Source organism: Oryza glaberrima, chromosome 5 (genome assembly GCF_000147395.1).
Source record: "Oryza glaberrima chromosome 5, OglaRS2, whole genome shotgun sequence".
NCBI lineage: Eukaryota > Viridiplantae > Streptophyta > Magnoliopsida > Poales > Poaceae > Oryza > Oryza glaberrima.
In genome coordinates, this window is record NC_068330.1 from 7,043,765 (window position 1) to 7,070,764 (window position 27,000).

The window sequence follows — 27,000 nt, forward strand, 5'->3', positions numbered from 1 at the left end:
GGTTTGATCAAGCTAGGGAGCGTAAGATTTTGAAAAGCAGTAAATTAGTAGTCAATTTTCGAGAATCTAAAGAAGGTAAGAAACCAAGCTTCTGGTTTATTTCCTGAATTTTGTAACTGTAACTTTTAAAATCTAAACGAAATGTTAAACTGTTTAAAAATCTTAATTCTAAAAAGAAATTACAGCTATCACGAGCTCAGCTCAGCTCAGGGAAGAGGAAGAAGAAGAAGCAGCTTCACCACCTCAGCTCCTCTTCCACACACACACACTCTCTTCTCTCTCTCTTCTCTTGTCTCGCTGTGGCTCGCTGGACACAACACACACCCACACCCACTCCCCCACTCTCTCTCCGGTTCATGTCCTGCTGCTCCCCATGTCGCCCCCACTCGAGCTCGACTACATAGGCCTCTCGCCGCCGGTGCCCGCCGCCGCCGATGCCGCCGCCGACAACGACCTGAAGGGCACCGAGCTCCGCCTCGGCCTGCCCGGCTCCCACTCGCCGGACCGCTCCCCGCCCGCCGCCACGCTCGACCTTCTCCCCGCTGCCAAGGGCGCCAAGCGCGGGTTCTCCGACGAGGCGCGTCCGCTGCCGGCGTCCGCCGCCGCCGCCGCCGCCGCCGGGAAGGGCAAGAAGGCGGCGGCCGGCGAGGAGGATGAGGATGCGGAGGAGGAGGACAAGAAGGTCGCCGCCGCGCCGCAGGCGCCTGCTGCCAAGTATGTTCGGAATTGCGGATTGTGGCTTTGATTTCCTTCTTTGGGGTTCCTCTTTTTTTCTTGGGAAAAAAAATAAAAGATGGTTTTGTAAATTGTGAAGCTCTGGCCTCTGGGTTGCTATAAGGAGAATTTTGGTGAAAAATTGTTTTTGTTTGGTATGATGAAGCATTTTCAGTTTTGTAGAAATATTTTTTTCCCAGGCTGATATGTTTGATATGGTGTTTTTTCTTGAGTTTTGGGAAACAAAAGTAGGGAGTTGAGAGAGTTGTGGGCAAAGGTTGAATTTTTGTGTCAATAGATCCTTTGTTTCAGTTCAATTTTGCCTCTCTTTTTTTCCCTGTGAATTTGGCTTCTCTGCCGTTAATTAGAGGAGGGAAGGAAAAGGTTTTGAGTTATTCTTCCTGAATTTCCACTTTTGCTCTTTTCTTCAAATTTCTCACTTTACAAAGTTGCCTCCTTTTTCTTTTAACTTGAGCTTTCTTGCAACTCTTTTTTTTCCTCAAATCCTTCTATTACCAAATTTTATCATCTTTAAGGTGTTCCTTTCTGCTGCATTTTCTTGGCAGCCTTTTGATCTGACATTACTTTGCTCGAATTCTTTTGCTCTTGAGCCTAATTGGTTTCTGTATTCCCTCCCTGCACATGAGTAGAGCTAGAACATGTAGTGATCTGACTCCTCCTTGTGCATGATGTGTTGTTGTGCAGGGCTCAGGTGGTTGGATGGCCACCAATTCGCAGCTACCGCAAGAACACGATGGCTACTAACCAGCTGAAGAGCAGCAAGGAGGATGCTGAAGCGAAGCAGGGCCAGGGGTTCCTGTACGTCAAGGTCAGCATGGATGGTGCCCCCTACCTCAGGAAGGTGGACCTCAAGACCTACAAGAACTACAAGGACCTGTCAACTGCGCTTGAGAAGATGTTCATTGGCTTCACAACTGGTGAGATGTCTCGGGTTACCCTGCTTGCATTTCTCTTTGTAATTGCATTTCCTTTTGATGTGGATGCTCTTACAATTACATCGTCTAGGATGCCTGTGACTAGGAATCAATATATGCTTGATCTGTACAAGTAACTTTTGCCGGTAACATGGATTTGTTCCTAGTAGTTTTAAGATCACAAAAGGCGGGTTATGGTTCATTTAGTTGTTTTAAGATCACAAACAGCAATTTATGGTTCACTAATTTTTACAAGAAAGCGAAAGAGGCCTTATTTATTATGTGCTGATTGTATTTGTACTATACATCTTCCAAAAAGATTGTATTTTTAAAGATAAATTAAAATTGGCTCTAATTCTAATTTTGTGATCATCATACAGGTCTTTTTTTAGTTCTGAACATTGCTCAATGCAGATCATCTTTATTTCTGAATATTAATCATCGTCAATTCGGATGGCATATTGTTTTAATTGCCTTTTCCGAATGTATTTCAATTATTTCTTGCTGTTTTGATTATTTTTATTTCAGATTACGTAGGAAATATACTTTCATTATACTAATAGTTATACCGCCTTTTCTCGATAATTAATAGACACATTGCTTAGTAATATTTTTTTTGTAAAAATCTAGAAAGTGAGAACAAGCGCGAATTTTTGCAATAGAAATTTTAGTACAAGGAGAGATTCTCTTCTGTTTGTTTTATTTGGCCTTACAGGTTAGTGTGGATGTATTGCCATATCAGGCAAGGATGGCTTATCTGAGAGCCGCAAGGATGGTGAATATGTGCTGACTTATGAAGACAAGGATGGAGACTGGATGCTTGTTGGCGATGTTCCATGGGAGTAAGTACACTAGTTCTTATCTAGTTATCATCGCAAAGAAAGAAGTAATAACACCAATGAGATCGAAGAAATAAAAATGAACTCATATTTATGTTACTGAAGAACTTTTGATTTAAATTGCAGGATGTTTGCCAACTCTTGTCGCAGACTCAGGATCATGAAAGGTTCAGATGCAATTGGACTTGGTAAGTTTGTATGTTTATTATGTTGAATTGCACGTTCGGCTGATCTCATTTTATTTCCCTTTAAATTGCACTTGTAGACCTATGTGTTTTTGACACAGAGTTTAAATGCATCATGTGACATACTTGCTCAGTTTCAAAATATAAGAATTCCTGGAATATATTTTGGAACAGAGGGAGTATCAGTTTAGGAATATTGGTTTTCTTGTGCTTTCTTTCAAATTCAACTTAGCAATTCATACTTCATGCTGTAGGGCATGTTGAACCAGGGCTGGTGACATAACTCAAAATACTCTAAAATCAAGGAAACCATAACTCATTATGCTATATCGATATGTTGGATGCTTGTATTTAAGAGGTAGATGTGCAATTACGGTTGAAGGTGTCATGCATGTATCTAACCAGCGCTATAAAAAAGCTAACTGATTGAGATCTGAGTCTTACTATTGATGTTCTTGTTCTAATGCATTGTTTCACCATGATTCCTTTGTGCACTAATCATGGAATGAATTATTGGATGTCAAACTTATAATGCTTTGAATGGCATTATGTGGTTGTTAGCTGTTATCATTCAATGGCTTCACCTTCTTTTAGTTGTTAGTTTGCATTTTTACACATGGCTCGGTAATTTACTTGTCTTGTTTCTTTCTCATGCAGCTCCAAGGGCAGTTGATAAGTCCAAAAACCGCAACTAGAATGGTTTCTGCCCCACAGTCAAAAGCAAGATGGAGATCAAATGACTGTAGGGAATTTTCTGAAAACCAAGAAGTCTAACAGTTTTAAGATGGAGTCTGCCTTATGGTCTGTACTACATGGTTTGCTATTGTGAAAGTTAAAAAAAAAGGTGTCTTGTTATGTTAGCTTCGCCAAATCTCCTAGGGACATAAACTCTATTTGATTGTGCCCAAGTCTTTGTACGTGTGTTAATGCTATTCGTGTAAATGGTTTGGTACACCATGTGCTACTGCTATGATTAAGCACCCCTACCTACTTTGCAAAATGTTGTCAATGAACTGTTTGTTCGCTACATAAATGTTCAATGAAGCTTGCAAATGTATTGTCCACCAAGGCATCAACTGTTCATGCTCTGTTCCATACATCTCATCTGTTTTGGAGTCTGATGAAGCAACCTCTTTTAAGGCAGTAACTTTCTACAGTTGTGTTCTTTCAATTTCATGTCCATGCTTTTTCATGGTGAAACTGTGCTTCCTAGCCAGCTTTAGTGTGTAGTTGCTGAGTGGGGGCATGTAGTGTATGCAGTTATGATCTTCCAAGGTAATGATGGTTGTCTCTCTAGTGTCATTTTAAAAGGTTTCCATCTCAACCATCATTCAGGTTGGATATTATATTATCATTTCTAGAGAGATGGCAATGGCTTATGATCCCTTAGAATCAGGCTTTTCTTTGCCTTGGTGTGTATCTTCCTCCTTAGAAATGATGCTCCACTCTGCTTACTTTTTGCTGCCTTTTTCTCCTTACTAGTGTCTGTTAGTTGGTATGCATGTGGAGTGGTGTCCATTTGTTCCAATGAACACATAAAAATTCTGATTCTGTTCTTGTTTCAACTCAAAAGGCATCTTTCACTAACCCAAATGAGCCTTCATCTGCATTTGTTTATCTCTTGTAGCTTGCAGGCTGTCGCATCTCGGGCGCTGAATTTATTCGACTATGCTGAGGCGCGCATCGGCTGAAAGTGACTGATAGAGTTCACCATTCGTGCTGATTGGCAGTGCATGAAGCAATCCTGGATCATCTGGTTTAGTTTTCTAACACTTCTTCATCTTCCTTTGTTACCTCCTGTTGTTTTCCAACTCTGAACTTGCAATATATATTTAATACCAGCAGCATCCAGTACCTTATAGGCTCTGGATTCCTTTGTTCCCTGGTGGTCCTGCCATGCCACCAAGTTGCTGATATTTTAATTAAACCTTTGCTTGATCCCTTTAATTAACAGATAAAGTCACTCATTAGGATGGTAGTTTATTTAGCTTCTGTGTGTGGCTGTTTGCTCCATATTTCACTGTGTTTCATGGCCTGCAGATAATTGTGAATGTCTGGACTGCAGCATTGCTTTCACTTTCATCTTTTCAGGAAGCATGAGTATGCATATGTTCCCTCTAGCTTATTAGGTATATCATGCATTCTGTCATTTTTATTTAAGAGATAAATCTTGCATGTCAAGGAAGGAAGGTGAGCATCTTCCCACAGTAGCTTCTCCTGTGAATGAAATCAAAATTCTGTTTTTCTATCACACCCTTTCAGTCCTTTTAGTTCATGTCCTATGGATTTTGATGGTGTTGTGTACGAATGGAATTTCGACAAATTGTCGCAGATAGTGATTTGCACGACATGATTGATCTTCTTTTATTATTATTATTATTAAAACTAAAACCCTGGCTCGTCGGTTGTTTTTTTTTTTTCTCATTTTGTGAACAATAATTCGTGCAACTTTTACAGATCGATGTTAACTTCGTACTACATTTTACAGACATATTGATATTTGCTCTCATAATTCTGCATTTCTCATTAGCATATCATCACCAAAAACTTCAGCATTTTTGTCTACATAGTTGACAAAAGGAGGCCATGGCTGGTAAGAGACACTGTCAGCCTTTCTTTGTCAGCTGTAAAAGCAACATTTGTGAAGCAAATGCTGAGCATAGCTGCTCATCTCAGTGAAGCGTTTATCCCCAAACTGCCTGCCTTTGTGGTGGCTCCAGATTTTTTTTTTAGAATAAAGGAAACTAGTTGCAGCTGCAAATTGACAGCACTGTTTTGTCAACTGAAAAATTCTGAGCCAAATTCCAACGACGTCACATGATCTTTGTCTCATCTAGCAGCATAACTCATCTGTTTGTCTCTGCGAAGTTGGAAACATTATCTCTTTGTTTTAACCGAGTGTGAACTAGACAGTGTTTCCTTAGATGCAAATATTATTATAGCCCAGATAACAATTGCTATAGCCTAAACACAATATGTTAAAGTTGTGTCCAACTTTTTGGCAAACAAAGATTCATATTTATGAGGACCATTGGGTTCAAGGGAATTTCAGAGGATTTTCCTAGGAACTAAACTATCTTGCAAAAAATTACCGCGTTTTAAAAATTGCCTCGAATTTCACAGGGAATTAGTTTAATTTCCATAAAATTCCTGCAATATCTCTCTGTTCAAAAGAGGGGGTAAATTCACAAGATTATTACCTAGACTCTCCGTCCTTAAAAAAAAGTCTAGATTTATAGTTAAAAGTTATTTTTTTTACAGAGTAGTATTTATCTAGAACAGTATCCTACACTGCAGATGTTATATGTGCCTCACTTGCGACATCTGAACTGAACTGAACTTTATATCCATGATTCATGCACCGGAGGAGATCATCAAAGTATGAAGAAATCATGGGCATTACCAACACTGGTCGCTCGCTGGCCCCATTAATTAGGAAAAAAAAATTGGGACCATATATTCTTATTAACATAAAGATCCCAACAACACATTTTTTTTTCTCTTCAGCATATGGCCATTCCCAGCCCAATGAGAACAATGTCCATAGCATTAAATAATCTGTCACGAAAATTAAAAAATGACGTGGCAAGTGAATAAATAAGGAAAGAGAAGAAAACCAGATCTTACATGAGATATAGTTTCTACGCAACATCCAAGACATCATGTGAGATAAATAACATTAAATTTAAATATGTAAAAGTGGTGTTTGCATTAAAATAATAGTGTCCAGTACTAGTTTCTTGATAATTGGAGTTAATGGAAACTACTGGCCTAATTAAATAAGCCATCTATTTCTGACGGTCAAAAAAGGCAAAACAAAAAAAAAAAAACCGAAAAAAGAGTGCAGAAATTATGAGAGGTCGGGCCCACCATTGGGCTGGACTGAGAGACACAATTATGACGGGCATGGACGCCCAAAAAAAATGAGAAAAAAAATAATTTGCAATGCGCCCCAACATCCGCTGCCCCACACGAAAGCGACGTAAAACACCTCGCTCAAGCCCCAACACCCAGACGCTGACAGTGGGCCCGGGGATGTCACCGGGGCCCACACGTCGGTGGGGGTAGGGCCGCTACGTGGGAGTGGGGGTGCGGGGGGAGAGACGGTGCGGGTGGGCCCCACAGTGAAGTGGAGCGTGGCTGTGGGTAGGGGGACAGCCTGGGCCCCACCCCCTCCCGTCGCGAGCATCGTGGGCCCCGCGCAAAAAAAAATGAAAATAATGCGCCGCGCGCGTGCGGGCCCACCACCTGAGATGGATGACAGGTGGGGCCAACGAAGTGGTGGGGCCGGGGTGTCATTGAGCGTTGTGGGTGAGGTTGCGGGGGGAAAAAGGAAAAAAGGAGGTGTGAGGTGGCAGCTGGGTGGGGCAAGTGAACATGGGCGCGGGTGTGTGGAGGGCGACGCGGTTGGAGGGGTGCAACTGCAGGAGGCGATGGGTACGCGGGAACGAGGTCTCTCGCTGTCGGGTGGGCCCACGGACGTGACACGCTGGCAGGAACAGGCGTCTGCCGTGTACCCCTGTATCCCTGTCAAGTTCCTGTCAAGGTTGACGGTGTGTGTTAGCTGTGTTCAGATTCGTAGGATTGCAACGTAGTATCATGTTTAGCATTAGATTTGTTTTTTTATGACATGTACTTGTTGAATTCTAGTATGTTAGAAAATGTTATATTTTATATTAGATTTATTTATTTTGAAACAGAGATTAAACAGAGTATGGTTTGTTTAAGGAAATTACTTATGCGTATCGTTGGTACTATGTGTTGGAAATACTTTGCTTCGCAAAGAAAGCAGTATAACTCATTTTAATAAGTGTGGTTAATTAAATGTTAGTTAAAAAACTTAAAAATAAATTAAGATGATTTTTTAACAACTTTTGTATGTAACTTTTTTCTTTATGAAAAACACAGTGTTTTACTGTTACGGAAAACGAGAGTGAAAGTTGATAAAGGTGAGGAATGAAACCAGCCTACTCTTAGAGTGTACTTGGTATATCCATCTATTTCAAAATATAAGAATTTTCTTATACTAACTCCAATTCACAAAAATTCTTATATTTTTAGAGAATTAGGGCTTAGGAAGGGAATTTAAGTAATTTAAAATTTTATTAACACTGAGGTGACTTAAAAAAATATTTATTCATAACCTTAATATTTGGTAACCAAACTAAATGCTTGCTAGTTCAAATTGCTAGTGAGGAGAGTCGCTATGGTATTCTCTAAAGTAAATTAATTTCAGTGACGATTAGTACGTAGTACTAGTACATTACGAGTGAGGTATACGAACTTAAATTGTCTCTATCACACTTATTTTCGTATCAGGCATATACACATCCTCCATCCGTAAAAAAGAAAAACCCATTTTTAAGTTTGAATCTAAATATACACTATATCATTTAAACCTAGAAATAGTTTTTTTATGGAGGGAGTTTCTTTCGTGTCAGCTACAGCAGATGTACAGTGCTTTCTCATTGGTCTTTGTGTTACACACTACTTCTGGATCACCCATACTCCGTATAAACTGTGAGTTTATGTTGGCCTACTGTTAATTAGGGTTGTTGTATGAGTCCACCAATCAGATATTAATAAGTGTATCTAGTTGAACAACTCTAGAGTGCCAACATTAGTCAACCTAGCCATTTCTTTTTCAAATAATTGTGAATAAAGGGCGCTAGGAGTGAAGTGTTCAACCGTCTCTAGGCTGCGCATTCAGAGCAAGAAAAAATAGTTACTCCTATTTGACTAACACAGCCTTTTAAGTCCCTTTTTAATTTTAGTTATTCACCAGATTGTTTATCCTACAGTATGAAATATATGTTTTTGTTAAAAACGTTTTTCTATCGCTTTTTAGACCATTTATTTTAAGCTATTTACCAATTCTATTTTCTTGAAATATTTAATTGATTCTTATAGTTAAGTAGATAATCCGTGACAATAATCTACTTAAGTTTGTCTGCTGTGAGATCCTTCCCATTGTGGCAACTGGCAAGCCGAGTAAAATTTCATTGCTAGTGGTGCCCATTGCTTAGCTTTTTAAAAAGGGCGAATCAATTGTTCCTTGTTATCGCATCTCATGCAAACTGACGGAGTAATAAGCTCCATCGCTCCATGCATGCCTGCTAGCTAGGTTGTTGTTTACCGGTAGCAGCACAAATTCATCAACGAGATGCCACCACTAAGCAATTTCGAAAATTCCTAGTTCAATTTTGGTCGGATAAGGCCTATGTGGTTGTTCAATTTCCTAGTATATAGAATTGGGACTTTGGGAGATACAGATCAAAATTAAATTTAAAGTACATGTTCCCATACTTGTAGTAGCCATCTCATGGGTTTTATATACGGCCCCCCGCCTATTTGGATTATGACATGCAAACTGTCAGTGTCTATCTTTGTCCTCTCCCTTTCCCTGTTTTCTTCTTTTCTTTATTCCTTATCTAAATCACATCAACAAAAATCTGGCTGTCAACACAGGAAATAACAATGTTGTATCGTCGCCAACAAAACCACAATGTAGAACTACATTAGTGTTAATCTGTTTTTGCATATTTCAATCTCAGTACTTGCATGATTAAGATATGCGGCTAAGTTGATTAAGTGGGCTTTCTTTGAACGGCCTGAAATGTTGTTACAAGTGCTACCATATGTAATTCGCATAAAGTGTTGTAGCTCAACGCACACCAACACATTTGTGCGCCCAGGAATTCAGCATAGTTATCGCAAGAAAGTGCAGTCGCGTGTAAACAAAATGTCCCAAAACCATGCATACAATTATACAAATCTGGATGAAAGTACAACTTTGCCAATATTATTGTCAATAAAACTAGGTCAAACTCAACTTACACTGACGCTGGTATTCATAGAATCTTTTGCTATATAATATGCCTTCATATGTTAACAGTGATGAACACTGTCGCCATCTCGCTCCATGTCAAATGGGCACCATATCAACGTAAAAGATCACATGTGGCATCAATCTGATTTAACCATAGTGAAAACTAGAAATTTCTGACTGTTGATTGACAAAAAGTGTAACCTTTCTCTCCTTTCTTCCAGGGCGCCCATGGATAAAGCACAAAAGACTTTTCAGTTCTCAGCGTTTGTGCTCCTCACTCGCTGATTCCATACTTACCACCATTCATTCATATTCCATGACATAGAATACAAATGACAAGAAGTCCTACAGCAGGAATGCTAACTTTCGAATGTAAAATGGATTGATTAAGAACAATAGTTCTGACCCGGAAAACAAAATTTGTACATATGATTTGACTTCGCTAACAAAATGGATTGCGCATCTACATCGCTTGGAATGTTGTAATCTAATGCTCTATTAAACTACCAACTGTGGAATGGTAGATTTGCATGGCCTATCTACAAACCTCAGTTCGAGGTGGTGTGGCTTTTACAAGATTTCAAGGGCGCAAGATGTCAAATCAAGGGGAAAAACCTCTGAATCCTGTACCAAGATGAGATTATTGGCAAAAACTCATTCTTCCAACTCCTTGAGAAAATCTACATTATCAACAAATACCTGCAATTATGGTAATTAATGTATCAGACGGAAGAAACTGCGGGTTCTTCATGAAAATAGAGGCATGGCACAAAATATGTAATGCAACAGACTAATAATGCATATGCATATACTTTTTTTTCTGACAAATGTACTTATGAGTATTATTATTCTGAAGATCATAAAATCGCACAGAAGACATGTACGACTACTTCACATACTTGTTTCAAGATGGGGAATATTCATGGCAGGTCAGCAGAACAGTTGACTTGGTCTAATTCATCATTATTGTACACAGTACAATAAAAAAAAACTAATACTCCCTCCGTTTCACAATATAAGTCATTCTAGCATTTCCTACATTCATATTGATGCTAATGAATCTAGACATATATATCTATCTAGATTCATTAGCATCAATATGAACGTGGGAAATGCTAGAATGACTTACATTGTGAAACGGAGGAAGTACCATTTCTGTTCTCAAATTACACAAAGAATAATGTTATTTTCTTAAATATGCCTTTACTGTATACATGGTAATAAACTAATTGGATATCCTTTTTTCTAGGGCAGTGAGAATCACTAAAGATTTTATGGTGCGTATGTATTATTCAAGACACACCAACAAAATAGCAACAAATTTCTTGCAAGTGTAGTTATCATGGAAAGTTTATCGCCATAAAGTGTAAATGGCCCAGAAAAAGCTCATATGGAGCAGTCAGAAACAGCCAAGAACAAACAACCTTTAGCAAAAATTATGACCCCATTATCTACACACACACACACACACACATGCAGGAGAGAGCTGTGATTCTCAAACAAAAAGAAATAGTACATACTGTTTTCCAGCCATCTGGATCTGTGCAAGCAGTTATCTTCGTATTAATTCCAGGTAATGGGCCAGGTTCACGAGTTATTTGTCCACCATTTTGTCTAATGACTTCCGCAGTCTTGTAGACATCATCTGTGCTAATAGCAATCTGGAAGGGTAAAAAAATTAAACTCCACAACTGTAATGTAAATACGAGGGATGAACCCTCATGAAATGAAACACCTATTATACTCATATTTGACCCAAACCCTTTCGGATGCTTCTAGTAACCAACGAATGGCAAGTGATCCCCGTTGTTTAGATCATATTCAATCAGAAATTTCCACATAGATCCTTTTTTATTACTAACACAGTATAGAAGAGAAACTTCCAAATCCAATCTAAACACTCAAATATAATATACCTGTGCATAAGCATTTCCTTTATCATATTCCTTGACACCATAGTTGTAGGTCAACTCCAGTACAGCATTTTTGTCTTCAGGACCATATCCCATCATTGCAATAGTATACTAGAGAAAAGATACAATTAGATTTCTAATAGTTATAAATCACATAAGGAAATCATAGGCTATGACCAAAAGGGTTAGGTACATGCAGATTTGGTTGCAAAATATTAACAGACAAAATTGTAAGCATCTAGATATAACAAAAATAATACTTCCTCCGTTTCATAATGTAAGTCTTTCTAGCATTGTCCATATTCATATAAATGTTAATAAATCTAAGCACATATGTGTGTCTAGATTCATTAACATCTATATGAATATGAGCAATGCTAAAAAGTGTTACATTATGAAACGGAGGGAGTATATATCAAGATCATTCAAGACAGACAAAACCTGTTGTGGTGAAAACCAGTAACAGAAACGAGGTCTATTTTTTATTTGTTATACGTGCATCAATTTGACATGACTAAAGCCAAGCAGCTGTAGCATATTCTCTAAAACCCTGTGTGGACTGTCATGAAAAAAAAGTGAAAATATTTTTTAACATAGGTTACGCTATCATATATGCTTCTATGAAATTGCAAGGTTATGTTGTCATATATACTTATTATGAAATTACAACTTAACACATCTATATTGCTTGGTGGTGGTGGTGGTGGTGGCTATGGCCCCTTACTGGTCTCACAGCCTGACAGCCTGATGTATGGGGCCACCAGGCTATGAGACCAGTACACAAATGAGTGCTATGCTCACTGTGTTGTCTCTAATAGTTTGCTTCTTTTTCACCTTGATTCAAGTGAAAAACTCAAGGACATTTTAGTTTTATTAGTAGTTCACTGCACAATTTATTATTAATACGTGTTTCATTATTCATGTCAAAATGCATTGAAGGTTTTATGTCTCACTTTGGAAAACAACAATCCTATAAACATGTACATTTTCTTTTTGTTTCTTAAAGATGAAGCGTTTTGTTTCAACCAAACAGAAGCAAACAAGTTCTTTTTTTCAGAAAATGGACTCAATATTTTTATTTCTATAATCTGCTGCAATGCACGGGTATTTGACTATTGTTTTGTATAAGGAGAAACAAAATAGAGAAACATTGGTAAGGAGTAAAGTAGGTCGATTTTAGTAGTTCAGGAGGTAAAATGAGTAAAAAAAAATACTTCAGAGGATTAAATGCTCCGGTGAAATAGTTTGAGGGAGTAAAATGGATTTTTTTTCCTTTTTTTGTTAAGTCTTGCATCATTTGTATCTGTAGTTGCATATCCAGTGTAAATTATGCATCAGAGTTTCTAGATTAAAAGACAATCACTTTTACATTTGTAAGTTTAGAACTTAAGATATACTCCCTTCCTCCACAATTTGATTTTGCCAAGTTTAGCAGAAATTAAGGTAGAAACAAAAAGACATATGTGCCCCTAAAAAAGGTGGGGGACAAGTTTGGATTGGCAACATTTCATGATAATAAAAGTGCAAAAAGGTAAGGGGATTGAATGCAAGGCTGAGTTTGTCTGCTGTAGTTCACTCCCCGGGTTCTCAAAACCCCTTATATTTGTGGACAAACGAACAGGGCCAAAATCCCTTATATTTTTAGAAATTTGATATTTGTTCAATGCATATAGATGAGTAATATAGGGAAAAAAAGGTAATCTGAAACTTTGTTTCACGAATGAGTGGCATAATAACTCATCAGAAGAAAGTTAACAAGCATTTGGACTGTAATAATATCGGATCACAGGGTTCTAGTCCTTTTGACAGTGACCCTTATCCATAGCTTGGATAGCAACTGTGCCAGAGAAGTATATTTTGTTTCCAGATTCATGAGTGAATACGAAGAATAAGACAAACATGACACAAGATATCCTGACAGAGAACAGACAAAGTTTGTGATCAACCCTATGCACAAGGTACCAGAAAACCAGATGGCACAACATGCTTGAGACTAAGATTTCAAAAGAAAAGAAAAAGGCTTGTCAACACCAGAAAATGATGCCTAAAAACAACGAAGTTCCCATCTCTAGAAAGAAATATAAGAAACAATGGCATGTATAATGAAACAACCAGTAAATGCACATGCGGAACTTGCTATCACTTCGGTTTTATCAATACCATGCCTACTACCCAAGTCTGAAGTCTGAACCCAGTGTATGAATGTAGCAAAAATCAGGATACAACCATAATAGCTACATTTAACATGTTCTCCGTAAGTCAGGATACCACTGTATAAGATATGGAACTAAGCAAATAGTTTACAAACAAAAAGTGCATTTAACATGTTCTCATATTTCGAGGTAGTAGTGCATGTTTTTCCTTATCTTACTTAAGCAAGGATCAGATTAGAAAGCATCAGGGCAAACAGAAGCCATGAGGACAAACAGAAGTCATAGCAATGGAGGTGATGAGGTACATTGATGGAAGCTCTTTTGAATGTTTTTCTAGTACTTTGTAGTAGAGCATAACATTAGAAAGCATCAGGGCAAACAGAAGCCATGAGTATCACGAGGTAAATCCATGCAATGGTTTTGAAAAGTACCAACCTTGTATTGGGGATTGTCTCGTTTCCGAAGAAGTTCCATGCCAAATGCCTTATGATGAAAATATAGTACAGATTAGTTGCTGAATGAATAATTATGATAAATACCAAATACTACAAGTTAAAGACAATAAGTTTACCTTCTCATAGAAATTGATAGCACGATCAAGATCTCCCACTCGAAGCATTACCTGGCATAAAGGCTCAGGTGTAGGACCTCTTTCTATAAGCTCAAATTTGTAACCATCAGGATCTTCAATAAAAGCAATTACAGACTTTCCACCTTTTACAGGTCCTGGTTCTCTTGTTACCGTTCCTCCCTTGGCTTTAATGAGATCTACTGTTTTTGCAACCTACAAGTTTTTTGTAATGAAACTTATCAATCAACCAAGCACATATCCATCTTTGCAAAGGCAAAATATTAAAACCTATAATCAGATACATTACTAACTGATGGCATGTTTAAAACTCTAGTCTTATCCAGTGCACAAAAATAGATTACATTATTCTTGGATGTTTGCATGACCAGAGTAACATTTTTTACCACTATTAATGAAAAAGGGAAGATTATCCCTCAATGTGTGAACTGAAAACATGAGTAAGTTATTGTTATGTTATGAAAAATCTTTTATGCCATCTCCATGGAAGAAAAGAAGGCATTGTATGCCAAAATCTAGCATCCTAAAAAGGCTATTTGTTTTCAACTAGTTCCCTACTACATGGTTCAATGAAAATTTGGACAAAGCAATTTAAGCCAGATCCCCTGGTTTAAGGTTTTATGGCACTCAAGAATCACACTAACCCCTACGTAACTAAGCAAGCCAATTAGTTGTAGGCATCAAAATATAAGAAAAAAAAGTGTATTATTAAGTCACAACCCCTGAGAGAAATCTTATCTGGATGATACATGGATAGGTCTGGTAAAAAATTTAAGCCTAAAAACCAGTGGGAACTAGCTTGAAATTCTACAAGCAAAAGGGACTAGTATCTTTTTGAGTAGCCAAAAAGAAAAAAAGCATGCCCAGTTGAAGGAAGTGGCAGTTATACACACAGGGCTGAATGTCAAACAACTCAACTACTCAACAAAAATACTAAGATAAGCAGCAGAATCTTACGTCCTCGACAGCAATCCCGAAGTGACCGAAAGCAGTCCCGATATCATAACTTTCCACACCATAATCTGCCAATAGATGTACATCAGGGGTCTTGCACGGATACAACAGATAACGCACACTATGTGAGGTATAAACATATGATAACAGCATTTGGACTGTAGAAGCTTACTGTAAGTGAGCTCCACAACAAAATGCGAGTCCTCAGGCCCGTACCCGAGAAAAGCATTGGTATACCTCTCCTCCGGAATGTCGCGCTTGCGCAACAGCTTCATCCCCAAGCACTCGGTGTAAAACCTGCAGAACAGCAAATCAATTCAAGGCTAACACTATGGTAGACGCCAGAGCAAATTTTAGTTGGGAGTAAATTTCATTTTGGGCCACCTTTTATTACCGAAGTTTCGCTTTGTATAACCTTTTAACCAAAGTACCCCAAAGTGGCATAAAGGTAAGATTACCCCATCCAAAGTGAAAACATCGGTTAAAAGATGATCCAAAGCGAAACATCGGTAATAAAAGGTGACCCCAAGTGAAATCTACTCTTTTAATTAACAACTATACGGGTTGTAGTTTTTTTTTTTTTGTTTTTTCGTTTTCTATACTTGATCGTCTTGTCGAGATCGCCGACGCGGTAGACGACATGGAGCATGCGCCTCCGGTCCTTCTTGACCCACTCCACCGCCTCGTCCTGCCCGATCACCTGCGCCGCCGCGGCGGCCGACGACGACCCGCCCGCCTCCGCCCCGGCGCTCACCCCTCTCCTCGCCAGCCTCACCGGTGCCCTCGCCGCCGCCACCCTCCCCCCGAAGAGCAGCGCCTCACGCCGCGCCACTGCAAACCAATCAAAAAAAAAAAACAAACAAACCCAATGAAAACAGAGGCCCTCCCACACGAACGGGGAACATGGAGAGGGGGGGATGATAGAAGGTCGGCGTACCGGAGGAGGAGAGGACGGGGAGGCGGAGGCGGGAGGCGGCGGCGGCGGCGATGGGGAGGGGGAGGAGGAGGCGAGCCATGGCGGTGGCGGAGGAGGAGGGGGATTTGGGGGGCGAGAGAGGGGGGTGGCTAATCTCCTTTTTCCTGTCGTGTCCGCGATTGCTGTGGTCGCGGGTTTGGATCTGTGCGGGGGGATGTCAGTGAGGCTGGCAGGTGGGGCCCACGAGATGGGGGGGTGGGGGGTTGGGCCGGCGAGGTGAAAGCGGAGGCTGTTTGATTTGATTTCGGAAGGTTTTTTTCTTGGCCGTCCGTGTGCTGTCAGAGATTTTGGAATAAAGGAATGAATGGAATTTTTCTGTATTTTCTCTCATGTTATGTCTTCCTTTTTTTTTTGTGTCTTCAACTTCTTTTGCTTTTTGGAATCTCTAATAACGAATTCCATGCATTTTCCCGGCCGGAGGCCAACGCCACGTGGCGCGGCAGGATTCGGGGATACTCCCGTGCGGGAGTATATCTAATCTACTCCCACGCGTGAGTAAAAAAAAAAAAAACGCCGGTCGCCTTCTCTCTGGAAAGGTCGCGCCTCTTCCGCTCCCCATCTCTTCTCCTCCGAATAAATCGCCGTCTCTTCCTCTTCCGATATCTTTCTCTCCCCAAAAAAAACGCAAACATCGCTCTCGCTATTCTCTTCCAAAAATCGCCGCCATCACTGTGCATCGCCGTCACTACCTCCACTCCCATCGACGCCGCCATCCCCATCCACTGCCGTTGCTGATCAAGTTCATCCACCATCCGCATCCACTTCCATCCCCACCTCCACGACATCAACTTTGAGGTAAGCTAAATACTTGGCAATCTCCTGATTTCTTTTGATTCGTACGATTTCAGATCAGTCGGTAGATTGATCACCAGTTTGGGTGGATGCCCTGGAATTGGGTTGATCGGGTTCATGCGATTTGGCGATCAATTCCGTTTGCGTCTAATGATAAAAATTTTGGTAGTTTAATTTCAGATGGGTTTCATGCATGATGTTACATATGAATAGAGCCTGCAGATCGATTTCATGTATAGTTCCTAACTTACACACATGCATGCCATGGCTGGCGCCGCCGCCGACGGTGAGACGCCGACCGGTCATGGCCTAAAGAGCTCATTGTTGTGCATCGCCACACGCACTGCCCGCACTGCGCTCGGCACGTCGGCGGCGACGACCCGGGCCCAATCAACCACCCGCCGCCGGAAGTTGTCCTCGTTGCCAGCCACGCATTGGTCTTCACTAGTGGCTGCAGCGACGAAGACGAGGAGTCTAGCCTCCTCACGTGCCATCCTATGATTTTATCAACAAAAAATATTTTCTGCACTATATGCTGCATGTCATAGGAATTGCGTGTTCTGTCATTGCCCTATGCTCCTGTTGCCTCCTTCTCATGTGCCGTAGTATGATTTTATCTTCAAAAAATGTTTTCTGCATTATATGCTACACGTCATATAAATTGCACATTCTGTTATTGCCCTCTGCTGTTGTTGCCACCTGGGCATATGACTCTAAGACAATAAAGATTAAAAGTATATGTAAATCATATATATGTTTCAAGTAATGCTAATTTTCTATACGTATATAAACTATAATCTGTAATACTAATCTTTAAAAGGTGTGTACTTTTGCGCCATGTATGATATTTATTATATTCATTTTTTAATTAAGTTGATGGATTGTTTCTAATAAAAAATCACTCTTAAGGCCCTAACATCAATAAACTTCAAATACGACTCTCTTTAAAATTTGGGATTTCATCATGTACAGCAACATAACTCAATTTATAGTTGCGTAACTAACCTTAAAAGCTGCCTGCACCTGCTATAAATCAATGAACAAGCTAGTATTGTTTTATAGTCTTTTAGTTGATCTTAATATTTCGTATTTCAAAATTGCAGCCCGCTGATATCAAAGAAGAATGGCTCTGGTACATGCTTACTCTTTCCTAGCCTAAAACACGCCATTTATCTTTCAATTTTAACATGAGTACTACTTATTTATTCACTGCTAACAAATAGCATGAGTTATTGCAAATTATCTGTCGTTTACAATTAATTGTATGTATGTATGCTGAAAATCAACTTATATATGCATGAATTAGCCCTTCAATCTGATTGAATAAGGATTTTGCTTTCAGATTTATATTGTTTTTGTTATTTGTTATAATAAACAATAATATTAATAAAATGCTTATTTGACAGGCAGAGAAAAAATAAAGGACAAGGAGAAGACGATAAATAGGAGTCACTGAACAAGGAAAGTACAAAAAGGTAAATACAATAACATAGCAATATATATACACATACATATACATCTCTAGTAGTGGATTTACTAATGAACAAAAATCATATTATGTTGGATGTGTTGAGTATTTATATAAATGCCAGTTAATCAGATCAGCTTCATTGATCTACTTCGAAGTGCGTTGCGATACAGAACTACTAGCTCTACAAGCCTATTGCAAAAGCTCCACAAATGCACTAAATTTTAGTATAGGAAACTAATCAAAAATAATAACGAACAATTATACTAGATTATGTCAATAGAATAGCTGTATTTGTTCTCCCCTATTTGTACAAACAATGAATGTACTTTCTTTTAATCCTTTTTTAATGAATAATAAAATATTGTATTGAGTTAACTTATATCTTTCATTATTCATGTGTAATTTTGTGGCTATAATTTTCTGACTTTGATTGATATATTTTCATCTTTTAGTCTGAAGTGTTCGATGAATAAATATTGTATAAATTTAGCTAATATCTTTTATTATTTATATGTAATTTTTTGGTCATATTTTTCTGACTTCGATTGATATATTTTCATCTTATAATGTGAAGCGTTCATTAAAGATGCCATCAAAAAGAAAGCACAGTCAAGAAAATAATGTTACAAAATATGACAAATCAAATTGCAAGAAGAGAAGACATATCAGATTACAAATAATAAGAGAGAAAAAAAGAAAAAGAGAAGAAGAGAGAAATACTATAAATGATAATAATAAAAAGTATAGGATATATGAAGAAAAAGAATCCCAAAACAGTGGTAAAATTGATTTATTTGAAACTGGAAAAAATACAGATGAAGATTCATGTTATGAGGAAAGTATGTATTTACAAACAAAAATACCAAAAGCCATAAAAAATAAAAGAAAAAAAACAGTATTGTGCAAAGCGTTTACAAAACATTGCAAAAAAGAAATGCCTAGAGATAGACCGTAGATACTCATATTTATCATCCTCACATGGTATGGTGTCCTTTACCCCAGAATACATTCAATATCTAAAACAATCATATGATAATATATCATATATAGGTATGCCCGAGTATAAATGTAAACATTGCGATGCTATATTTTGGTTTTTAGAAAGAAATAAAAGGGAAACGAAAAAAAGGAAAAGTGAAATCATATATTCAAACTGCTGTAAAAATGGTAAGATTAAAATACCACCATTCAAAAATCCACCACCAACACTTGCTAGATTACTAAGTAACAAAGATATTCTATCAAGACATTTTATGCAAAAGATTAGACAATATAATAGCTTATTTGCGTTTACTTCAATGGGCGGTACAATAGATAAAAATATAAATAATGGCGATGGGCCATATGTGTTTCGTGTAAATGGACAAATACATCATAGAATTGGATGTCTCCTACCTAAACCTGATAAAATTCCAAAATTCGCAGAATTATATGTTTTTGATACAAAAAATGAAATAGAAAATAGAATACGAGCATTAAGTAAAGAAGAAATAGAAAATATAGATATTAATCCTTACATAGCTAACGAACTAAAAAAGATGCTTGATGAATATAATCCATTAGTAAAAACATTTCGCTATGCTCGAGACCTATTTGAAGAACATAAAGGTGTTGATTTTAGTATTCGAATCATAGGGGCAGGTAAAGGCGATCCAATACAGTTTGAAATGCCACATGCAGAAGAATTAGCAATTTTAATAGTTGGAGAATTAAGTCTAGAAAATCATAGAAGAGATATAATTATTCAAAATAAAAATGAACGATTACAGCGCATATCAATATTTCATCCAGCATACATGGCTCTACAATACCCTCTATTATTTCCTTATGGAGAAAGAGGATTTCAACTTGGCATTCTATATTATAATAATAGTACAACCAAACAGAAAAACAAAGTGAGATCAACCGTTACAATACATGAATATTATAAATATCATATGCATTATCGACCAAATCAACCAAACCCGTATTTATGTTATGGTAGATTATCAAAACAAGCCATTGTTGATGCACGTGCCATGGAAGATGAAGATAGACTAATGTTTATTGCTAGAAATCAAAATAAAATAAGAGCAGAACATTTACAAGGAATATTCGATGCTGTACAAAAAGGTCTAACAGAAGGAAATCAAATAGGAAAAAGAATATTATTACCATCAAGCCATGTTGGCTCTAAACGATATACAATGCAAAACTATTATGATGGTATAGCAATATGTCGCGTATATGGGCCTCCACATTTATTTATAACATTTACATGTAATCCTAGATGGCCTGAGATTATTATGCAAATATCAGAAAACGAACAACCAAATGATAGACCTGATATTATAGTACGAGTATTTCATATAAAGCTAGAACAATTATTAGAAGATATACAATCAGGATCAATATTTGGACCTATAAAAGCCATATTATATTCAATAGAGTTCCAAAAAAGAGGGTTACCACACGTACATATTTTAGTCTGGTTAGACAAAAAGTTAAGTGAAATAACAATCGAAATGATAGATAAATGGATATCAGCAGAAATACCAGACCCTAGAGAAGATCCTCTAGGATATGTCCTCATATCAGAGCATATGATGCATGGACCATGTGGAGAAAAAAATGAAAATTGTCCATGCATGAAAAAAGGCAAATGTTCAAAGTTTTACCCTAAAGAATTTAATGATCAGACTAACTTTACTGAAAATGGATTTGTGCAATATAGACGTAGAGATACTAATATATACATACGTAGAGATAACCATAACTTGGACAATAAGTGGGTTGTTCCACATAATCTATTACTGCTAAAAAGATTTCAAGCCCATATAAACGTTGAATTTGTCAATCAAAGTAGATTACTAAAATATTTATGTAAATATGTTAATAAAGGGTTAGATACAGCTAAAATAATTTTCCAACGTATTAAGCAAGGAATAAATCAACTTGAAAATCAACAAACTGAAGAAATAGATGAAATAGAAGAATACTTAGAATGTAGATACATTTGTGATCAATCTGCATTGTGGAGATTATTAGGATATGAAATACATTATCACTGGCCACCGGTTGAAAGAATGCCTGTTCATCTTCCCTTAATGAATATTGTCAAGATAACTAAAGATACAGATCTACAAAAATATATCAAAAACCCAAACAATCAAAAGACTATGCTTACGGAATGGTTTGTAGCAAATCAATTATATGATGAAGCAAGAAACTTAACATATTGTGAATTTCCACAACAATGGAGATGGGATAAAACAGAAAAAAAATGGATCAAACGGCAATATGGTTTTAAAATAGGTCGTTTATATTACGTTAAACCAACTAAAGGAGAACGTTTTTACCTACGTATGTTATTAATGATAGTTAAAGGAGCAAAAAAACTATGAAGATATAAGGACATACAATAGTATTACATATAAAACTTTCAAAAAAGCCTGTGCAGCACGTGGATTATTAGTTGATGATAATGAATGGTATAAAACATTTGATGAAGCGGCAAGTTGGGCTACATCCTCGCAACTACGTTCTTTATTTATAATCATGTTGTTATATTGTAGCTTGGAAGATGAAATGAAATTTTTTGAAAATAATTGGGTAAAAATGGTAGATGATATAAAATTTCAACTAATATCAAAATATCATCCAATTAAATATGATCCAACTGATATAGATTTAAAAGATATTTTGCTTGAAGATTTAGAAAATTTATTATCTAAAAATGGTATAAGTATAGATAAATTTAATCTTCCTCGAATGACAGAAAGATACAAATTAGATCCAACAAATAGCCTAATTCAAGATGAATTAAACTATAATGCAACCTATTTAGAGGAAGAAGCTAATAAATTGTACTCAAAATTAAATATTGACCAACAAAAGGCATTCCATCTTATAGTTAATAGCGTACTGAATAATGAGAGTAATTTTTTCTTTTTATGTGGCCACGGAGGAACTGGTAAAACATTTTTATGGCATACTATTGTATCATTTCTAAGAGCTCGAAAAAAAATTGTTCTAACAGTAGCATCATCTGGAGTAGCATCATTACTGCTTCCAAATGGTTGAACAGCCCATTCAAGATTCAAAATCCCAATTGATATAGATGAATTATCACTATGCGACATTAAACGTGGAACCAAATTAGCTGAACTACTAATTGAAACTTCTCTTATAATATGGGATGAAGCATTAATGACAAATCGCCATTGTTTTGAAGCTCTTGATAGATCACTAAGAGATATAATATCAGAAAAATATATTGATGCTATGGATAAACCATTTGGAGGAAAGCTTGTCGTACTAGGAGGAGACCCTAAACAAATCTTGCCAGTTATTGAAAATGCATCAAAAGCAGAAATTATTAATGCATCGATTGTTAGGTCATATCTTTGGGGATATGTCAAAAAAATATATTTATTTCAAAATATGCGCTTACAAACTATGAAATCTGATAGTTTAGAGTACGAGGAAGTCAAAGACTTCAGTAATTGGATTTTAGATATAGGAAATGGTAATACACATACTAAAGAAAGTATTACTGAATATGAAGATCTGGATACAACTATTATCCAAATACCAGATGATTTATTAATAAATTCAGGGGAAAGCAAATTAGAAGAATTAGTCAAATTTACATATCCAGATTTCAAGAGCAATTTCTTTAATCCTAAATATTTTAAAGATAGAGCAATTCTAGCTACAACCAATGAGATTGTAGATGAAGTTAATAACTACATACTTACTTTAGTACCAAATCCGGACAGAGAATACTTTAGTGCCGACACAATATCTCAATGTACTGATACAGCCAATGATGCTGACATATTATATCCTGTTGAATATTTAAATTCCTTGAATGCAAATAATTTTCCAACCCATATACTGAAGCTCAAAGTTGGAGTTCCTATAATGTTATTAAGAAATCTAAACCAAAATTTAGGATTATGTAATGGAATAAGATTGATAATAACAAATTTAGGAAACAATGTTATAGAAGCTATGATAATAACAGGAACTCATATCGGGGAAATAGCATATATACCAAGAATAAATTTAACAACTCGAGGAAACCAATGGCCATTTACTCTATGTCGACGACAATTCCCTATTAAAGTGTGTTATTCTATGACTATAAATAAAAGCCAGGGACAAACTCTATGTAATGTTGGTTTATATCTTAAAAAACCAGTATTTACACATGGTCAATTGTATGTTGCTGTTTCGCGAGTTAGCAACAGAAAAGGCTTAAAAATTTTAATAGAAGATGAAAATGGAACATGCAGAAAAAAGACAAAAAATATAGTATACAAAGAAATTATAAGTAAATTTACTTCTTGAATTTATCACATGTATATTACTGATGTTTTCCATTAATTTTATTTGCAGATGAGTATTACTCCAGTTGCAGATCTTCGTCCAGGGCCATTAGACTACATAATATGTGTTCGAATATCAAGGATGTGGGAATTTAGAGGAAATAATGAAGAAGATAACATCAAACATTTAGATCTGGTTTTAATTGACCAGAAGGTAATATTATAGAGCAAAGTTAATTATTGTTATAAACTTACTGTTATACCTTTACAGCATTAAAATCATTACTACAATGCAGGGAGATAGTATCTATGCTGAGATTCCCCCTGATGCTATATCATCACTGAAGCCATATTTAGCTGAAGGAAAGATTGTCTACATTAGCAAGATAACAGTCACCAGTGCTAAACCCAGCTTTAGAGCTGTTGACAATCAGTATATGATCAAATTTAACAAAAGAAGTTGTATTGCTGAAGCCAAAGATCAACCAATGGAGTTTCCAAAGTACACATTTTCCTTGGTGCCATTTGACAAACTACATGAGTTTACAAAGAGGACCGATCGTTTTCTAGGTACTAATTTCCTTTGCACAATACTATAATATTACATAGATAATATTTTAACAAAATATTTTCTCCCTTTCTCTGCAGATGTTATTGGAAAAATTATTGCTGTTTCGAATGAAGCGATGATATGTACAAGTTCATTAGATTTCAGGATGAAAAGAATAGTGAAACTTCAAGATTTAAGGTAATCTAAACCAATGTAGCACTTCTTATCACTTAGAAACATTATAATATCTGATATGCTTGTATCTGATACAAATAGTCCGTATATCTATTATTTTAGTCAAGGGAATCTCTAATAACGAATTACCGTCATATTGTTCTATTGTTTTTGCAAGGGGAAATGTTGTTGACCTCTCACTGGCAGGGAAAAGAGCAACTGAGTTTGATGGAGAGACAATACTAGAAGTTGGTCAAAATAACCATATAATAGCAATATTTGTTGGTACTTCAATGAAAATCCTTAAACAAAGATATGAATTTTTAAGTGGAACAGCCGCTTGTCGCTGGTATATCAATGAAAACGACATCCCTGAAATCAAGATGTTTCAGAAAAGGTAAATACAGTATACATGTCATATATCTGTTTTACTTTTCCAAATTTCCTATTTCTAATATCTTACATATATAGCCTTCCACTGCATGCTGAGCCCATTCAAAAACTGTACCTGCCAAGTGATGATATGCATCAAAATATTGAAGAGAAGACGCTTGCACAATTAAAGGAAATTGATCCTTTCATTCACAAGGTTAGTCTTATCTAAACAAACATGCTGTTACATTTTTTTAAATAAAACTGCACCTTATTATTCTCTGTCTATACTTCTATACAAGATAATAAATACCAATGCACTGTTACTTTAATTGGAATTGAAGAAAAGAAAGGTTGGTGCTATCAAGCTTGCAAAATATGCAGCAGCAAGATGATATTGGATGGAAGTATATTAAAATGAAAGAAAGAAAAGTGTCCATGCAGGCAGTACGACTACAAGTAAGTAGAATCCTACATTACCAGTTATTCTAACAAATGCAATTATTCAGGAATAAGATTTTCAATTATATCTCACTTTCACAGGTATAAAATATCCTTTATTGCAAATGATGGGACAGCTAGCCTTCAACTTATGTTCTTTGAAAAGAAAGGTGCCGAGCTTATTGGTAGGAGTGCAGAAACTATGAAGAAGCAGTATAACATCAATGAAACACCTCCAGAAATAAAAGCATGCATCGGGCATAGGTTCACATTCATAGTGAAGGTTTTACCAAATATAACTATCAATACTGACGAACCTTCATTTGAAGTACTCGCAATCAAAGAAAGATTTGGGAAGCAACCATTCAGCGAAAACTTCAAGGCAGTTGAAAATCTTCCAATCACTTCAATATCAACTCTAGAAATAGAAAGTCTACCTCCATTGGTGCCTATATTATCCAAGAAAACAGAGCATGAGGTAAAAACTATCACTATATCTTTTACATATTACTGTTAGTATTGCATAATATTTAATACTTTTTTTAATGTAGAGTTCATCTTCACAAATCGGGTCACATCAAGATATTCAGAGTATGGAAGTTGAGCCATATCATTTTGACACAACCAACATATCAAGCAAAAGACCCTATGAAGATCCAAACAGCGATAATCAGGTATAGAACTGCATATATCCTTTCCAATGCTCTTTGCTTCTCTACTGTACTGGTATTATAATAGCACATCTCTTAAAATAAAATACAGCAGTAAGATTTGTGTTTGCGCATAGATGGAAGTTGCAGTGCACAGTTCAAAGTGTTACTAGGCTATGCCTCATAATTTAAGGATTCTTTTTAGAAAGTACCATCTCAAAAGCATGCACCTTGTATAATGCAATTCACAAATTTCAAGATTCTATAATTTGGACTGCCAATAGCTAAATTTTGTTCCCCTGTTTCAAATATTTATTTATATTAATATTAAATTATGTAAGACTGGTACGGTATGCTTGAATAGACAATTTTCCTTTTCGTCGACACATATCAAGGCTCAATTCCTTTTCATATTACTATTCTTAGCTCATCTAAAATAGACTTAGGTAGAGAAGTTTGAATTAACTTGATAAAAACTACAGAAGTTTGATGTCGTATATGCTCCATCATCTCAAATTTATTATTGGACTGTCTGAAATATCTTGCTTTGTTCCAAGCTTCATATAATTTTAAAAAATAAGTTATTATTATAGCCCAAACTATAACCAAAACAGCCCATAAATACAACACCTATATCGATATGACGTGCGCTCTATACCAGGATCGGATGTATTTTGTCCCCAAAATTGACGCAGGATTGCTCAGATGAATCCGATGGATGAGGATGAGAATGACTGGGTTGTGGTTTTATCGAGTTGGCATGGCGACAGACAATTTCTATGAAATGATCTGCAATTCATTACTAGTGGCTTAAGTGGTCACATTTGTTCTTCTTTTCCATTCATGAAAATAAGTATTTGTTTTCTCTTGGTCTTAAAAAATGCCTATAGACACTACGATCAACTTATATATATGCATGTATGCAACTTTAGGATCACAGATTAGAGTATTTTAATTTCAATAACTATAACTTCTACTTATTTACCTAGATAAGAAATAAAAAAAAAGTTCCTTTCTACTCACTCTGCCATTATAATTGCAGGAAAGTGATGATGAAGACATGGATCGTCATCATTTAATTCAAACAAAGGGGAAAAAGAAGCATTCTGCTTGATAACTTCTCTGTTTAAAGCTATCTTTTGCTATATGAA

At 36.7% G+C, this 27,000-nt stretch overlaps 2 protein-coding genes across 2 annotated transcripts; one reads left to right on the forward strand and one right to left on the reverse strand.

Annotated features, from left to right (window-relative positions):
• The first annotated feature begins 228 nt into the window (after positions 1-228).
• On the forward strand, positions 229-3,741 carry LOC127773518 (auxin-responsive protein IAA17). The gene is made up of 5 exons (XM_052299600.1): positions 229-714; positions 1,420-1,652; positions 2,392-2,491; positions 2,615-2,676; positions 3,331-3,741. Exons 1-5 carry the CDS (start codon positions 374-376, stop codon positions 3,366-3,368), a joined length of 774 nt encoding a protein of 257 aa, XP_052155560.1. The 5' UTR covers positions 229-373; the 3' UTR covers positions 3,369-3,741.
• A 6,117-nt stretch (positions 3,742-9,858) lies between these two features.
• On the reverse strand, positions 9,859-16,191 carry LOC127773841 (lactoylglutathione lyase GLX1-like). The gene is made up of 9 exons (XM_052300032.1): positions 16,049-16,191; positions 15,714-15,942; positions 15,284-15,408; positions 15,115-15,179; positions 14,140-14,352; positions 14,004-14,051; positions 11,419-11,526; positions 11,023-11,163; positions 9,859-10,201 (listed from the first exon to the last, which is right to left on the reverse strand). Exons 1-9 carry the CDS (start codon positions 16,125-16,127, stop codon positions 10,157-10,159), a joined length of 1,053 nt encoding a protein of 350 aa, XP_052155992.1. The 5' UTR covers positions 16,128-16,191; the 3' UTR covers positions 9,859-10,156.
• Between the last annotated feature and the right edge of the window lie 10,809 nt (positions 16,192-27,000).

Excerpts from the sequence above, each read along its gene's own strand:
- LOC127773518 (XM_052299600.1), top strand. The coding sequence starts at position 374 with ATGTCGCCCCCACTCGAGCTCGACTACATAGGCCTCTCGCCGCCGGTG. Across the intron at positions 1,653-2,391 it reads GTTCATTGGCTTCACAACTG|GCAAGGATGGCTTATCTGAG; the intron begins GTGAGATGTCTC and ends TTGCCATATCAG. Across the intron at positions 2,492-2,614 it reads GTTGGCGATGTTCCATGGGA|GATGTTTGCCAACTCTTGTC; the intron begins GTAAGTACACTA and ends TTTAAATTGCAG.
- LOC127773841 (XM_052300032.1), bottom strand. The coding sequence starts at position 16,127 with ATGGCTCGCCTCCTCCTCCCCCTCCCCATCGCCGCCGCCGCCGCCTCC. Across the intron at positions 15,180-15,283 it reads TGTTGTGGAGCTCACTTACA|ATTATGGTGTGGAAAGTTAT; the intron begins GTAAGCTTCTAC and ends ATCTATTGGCAG. Across the intron at positions 14,353-15,114 it reads TCGGGATTGCTGTCGAGGAC|GTTGCAAAAACAGTAGATCT; the intron begins GTAAGATTCTGC and ends AAAAACTTGTAG.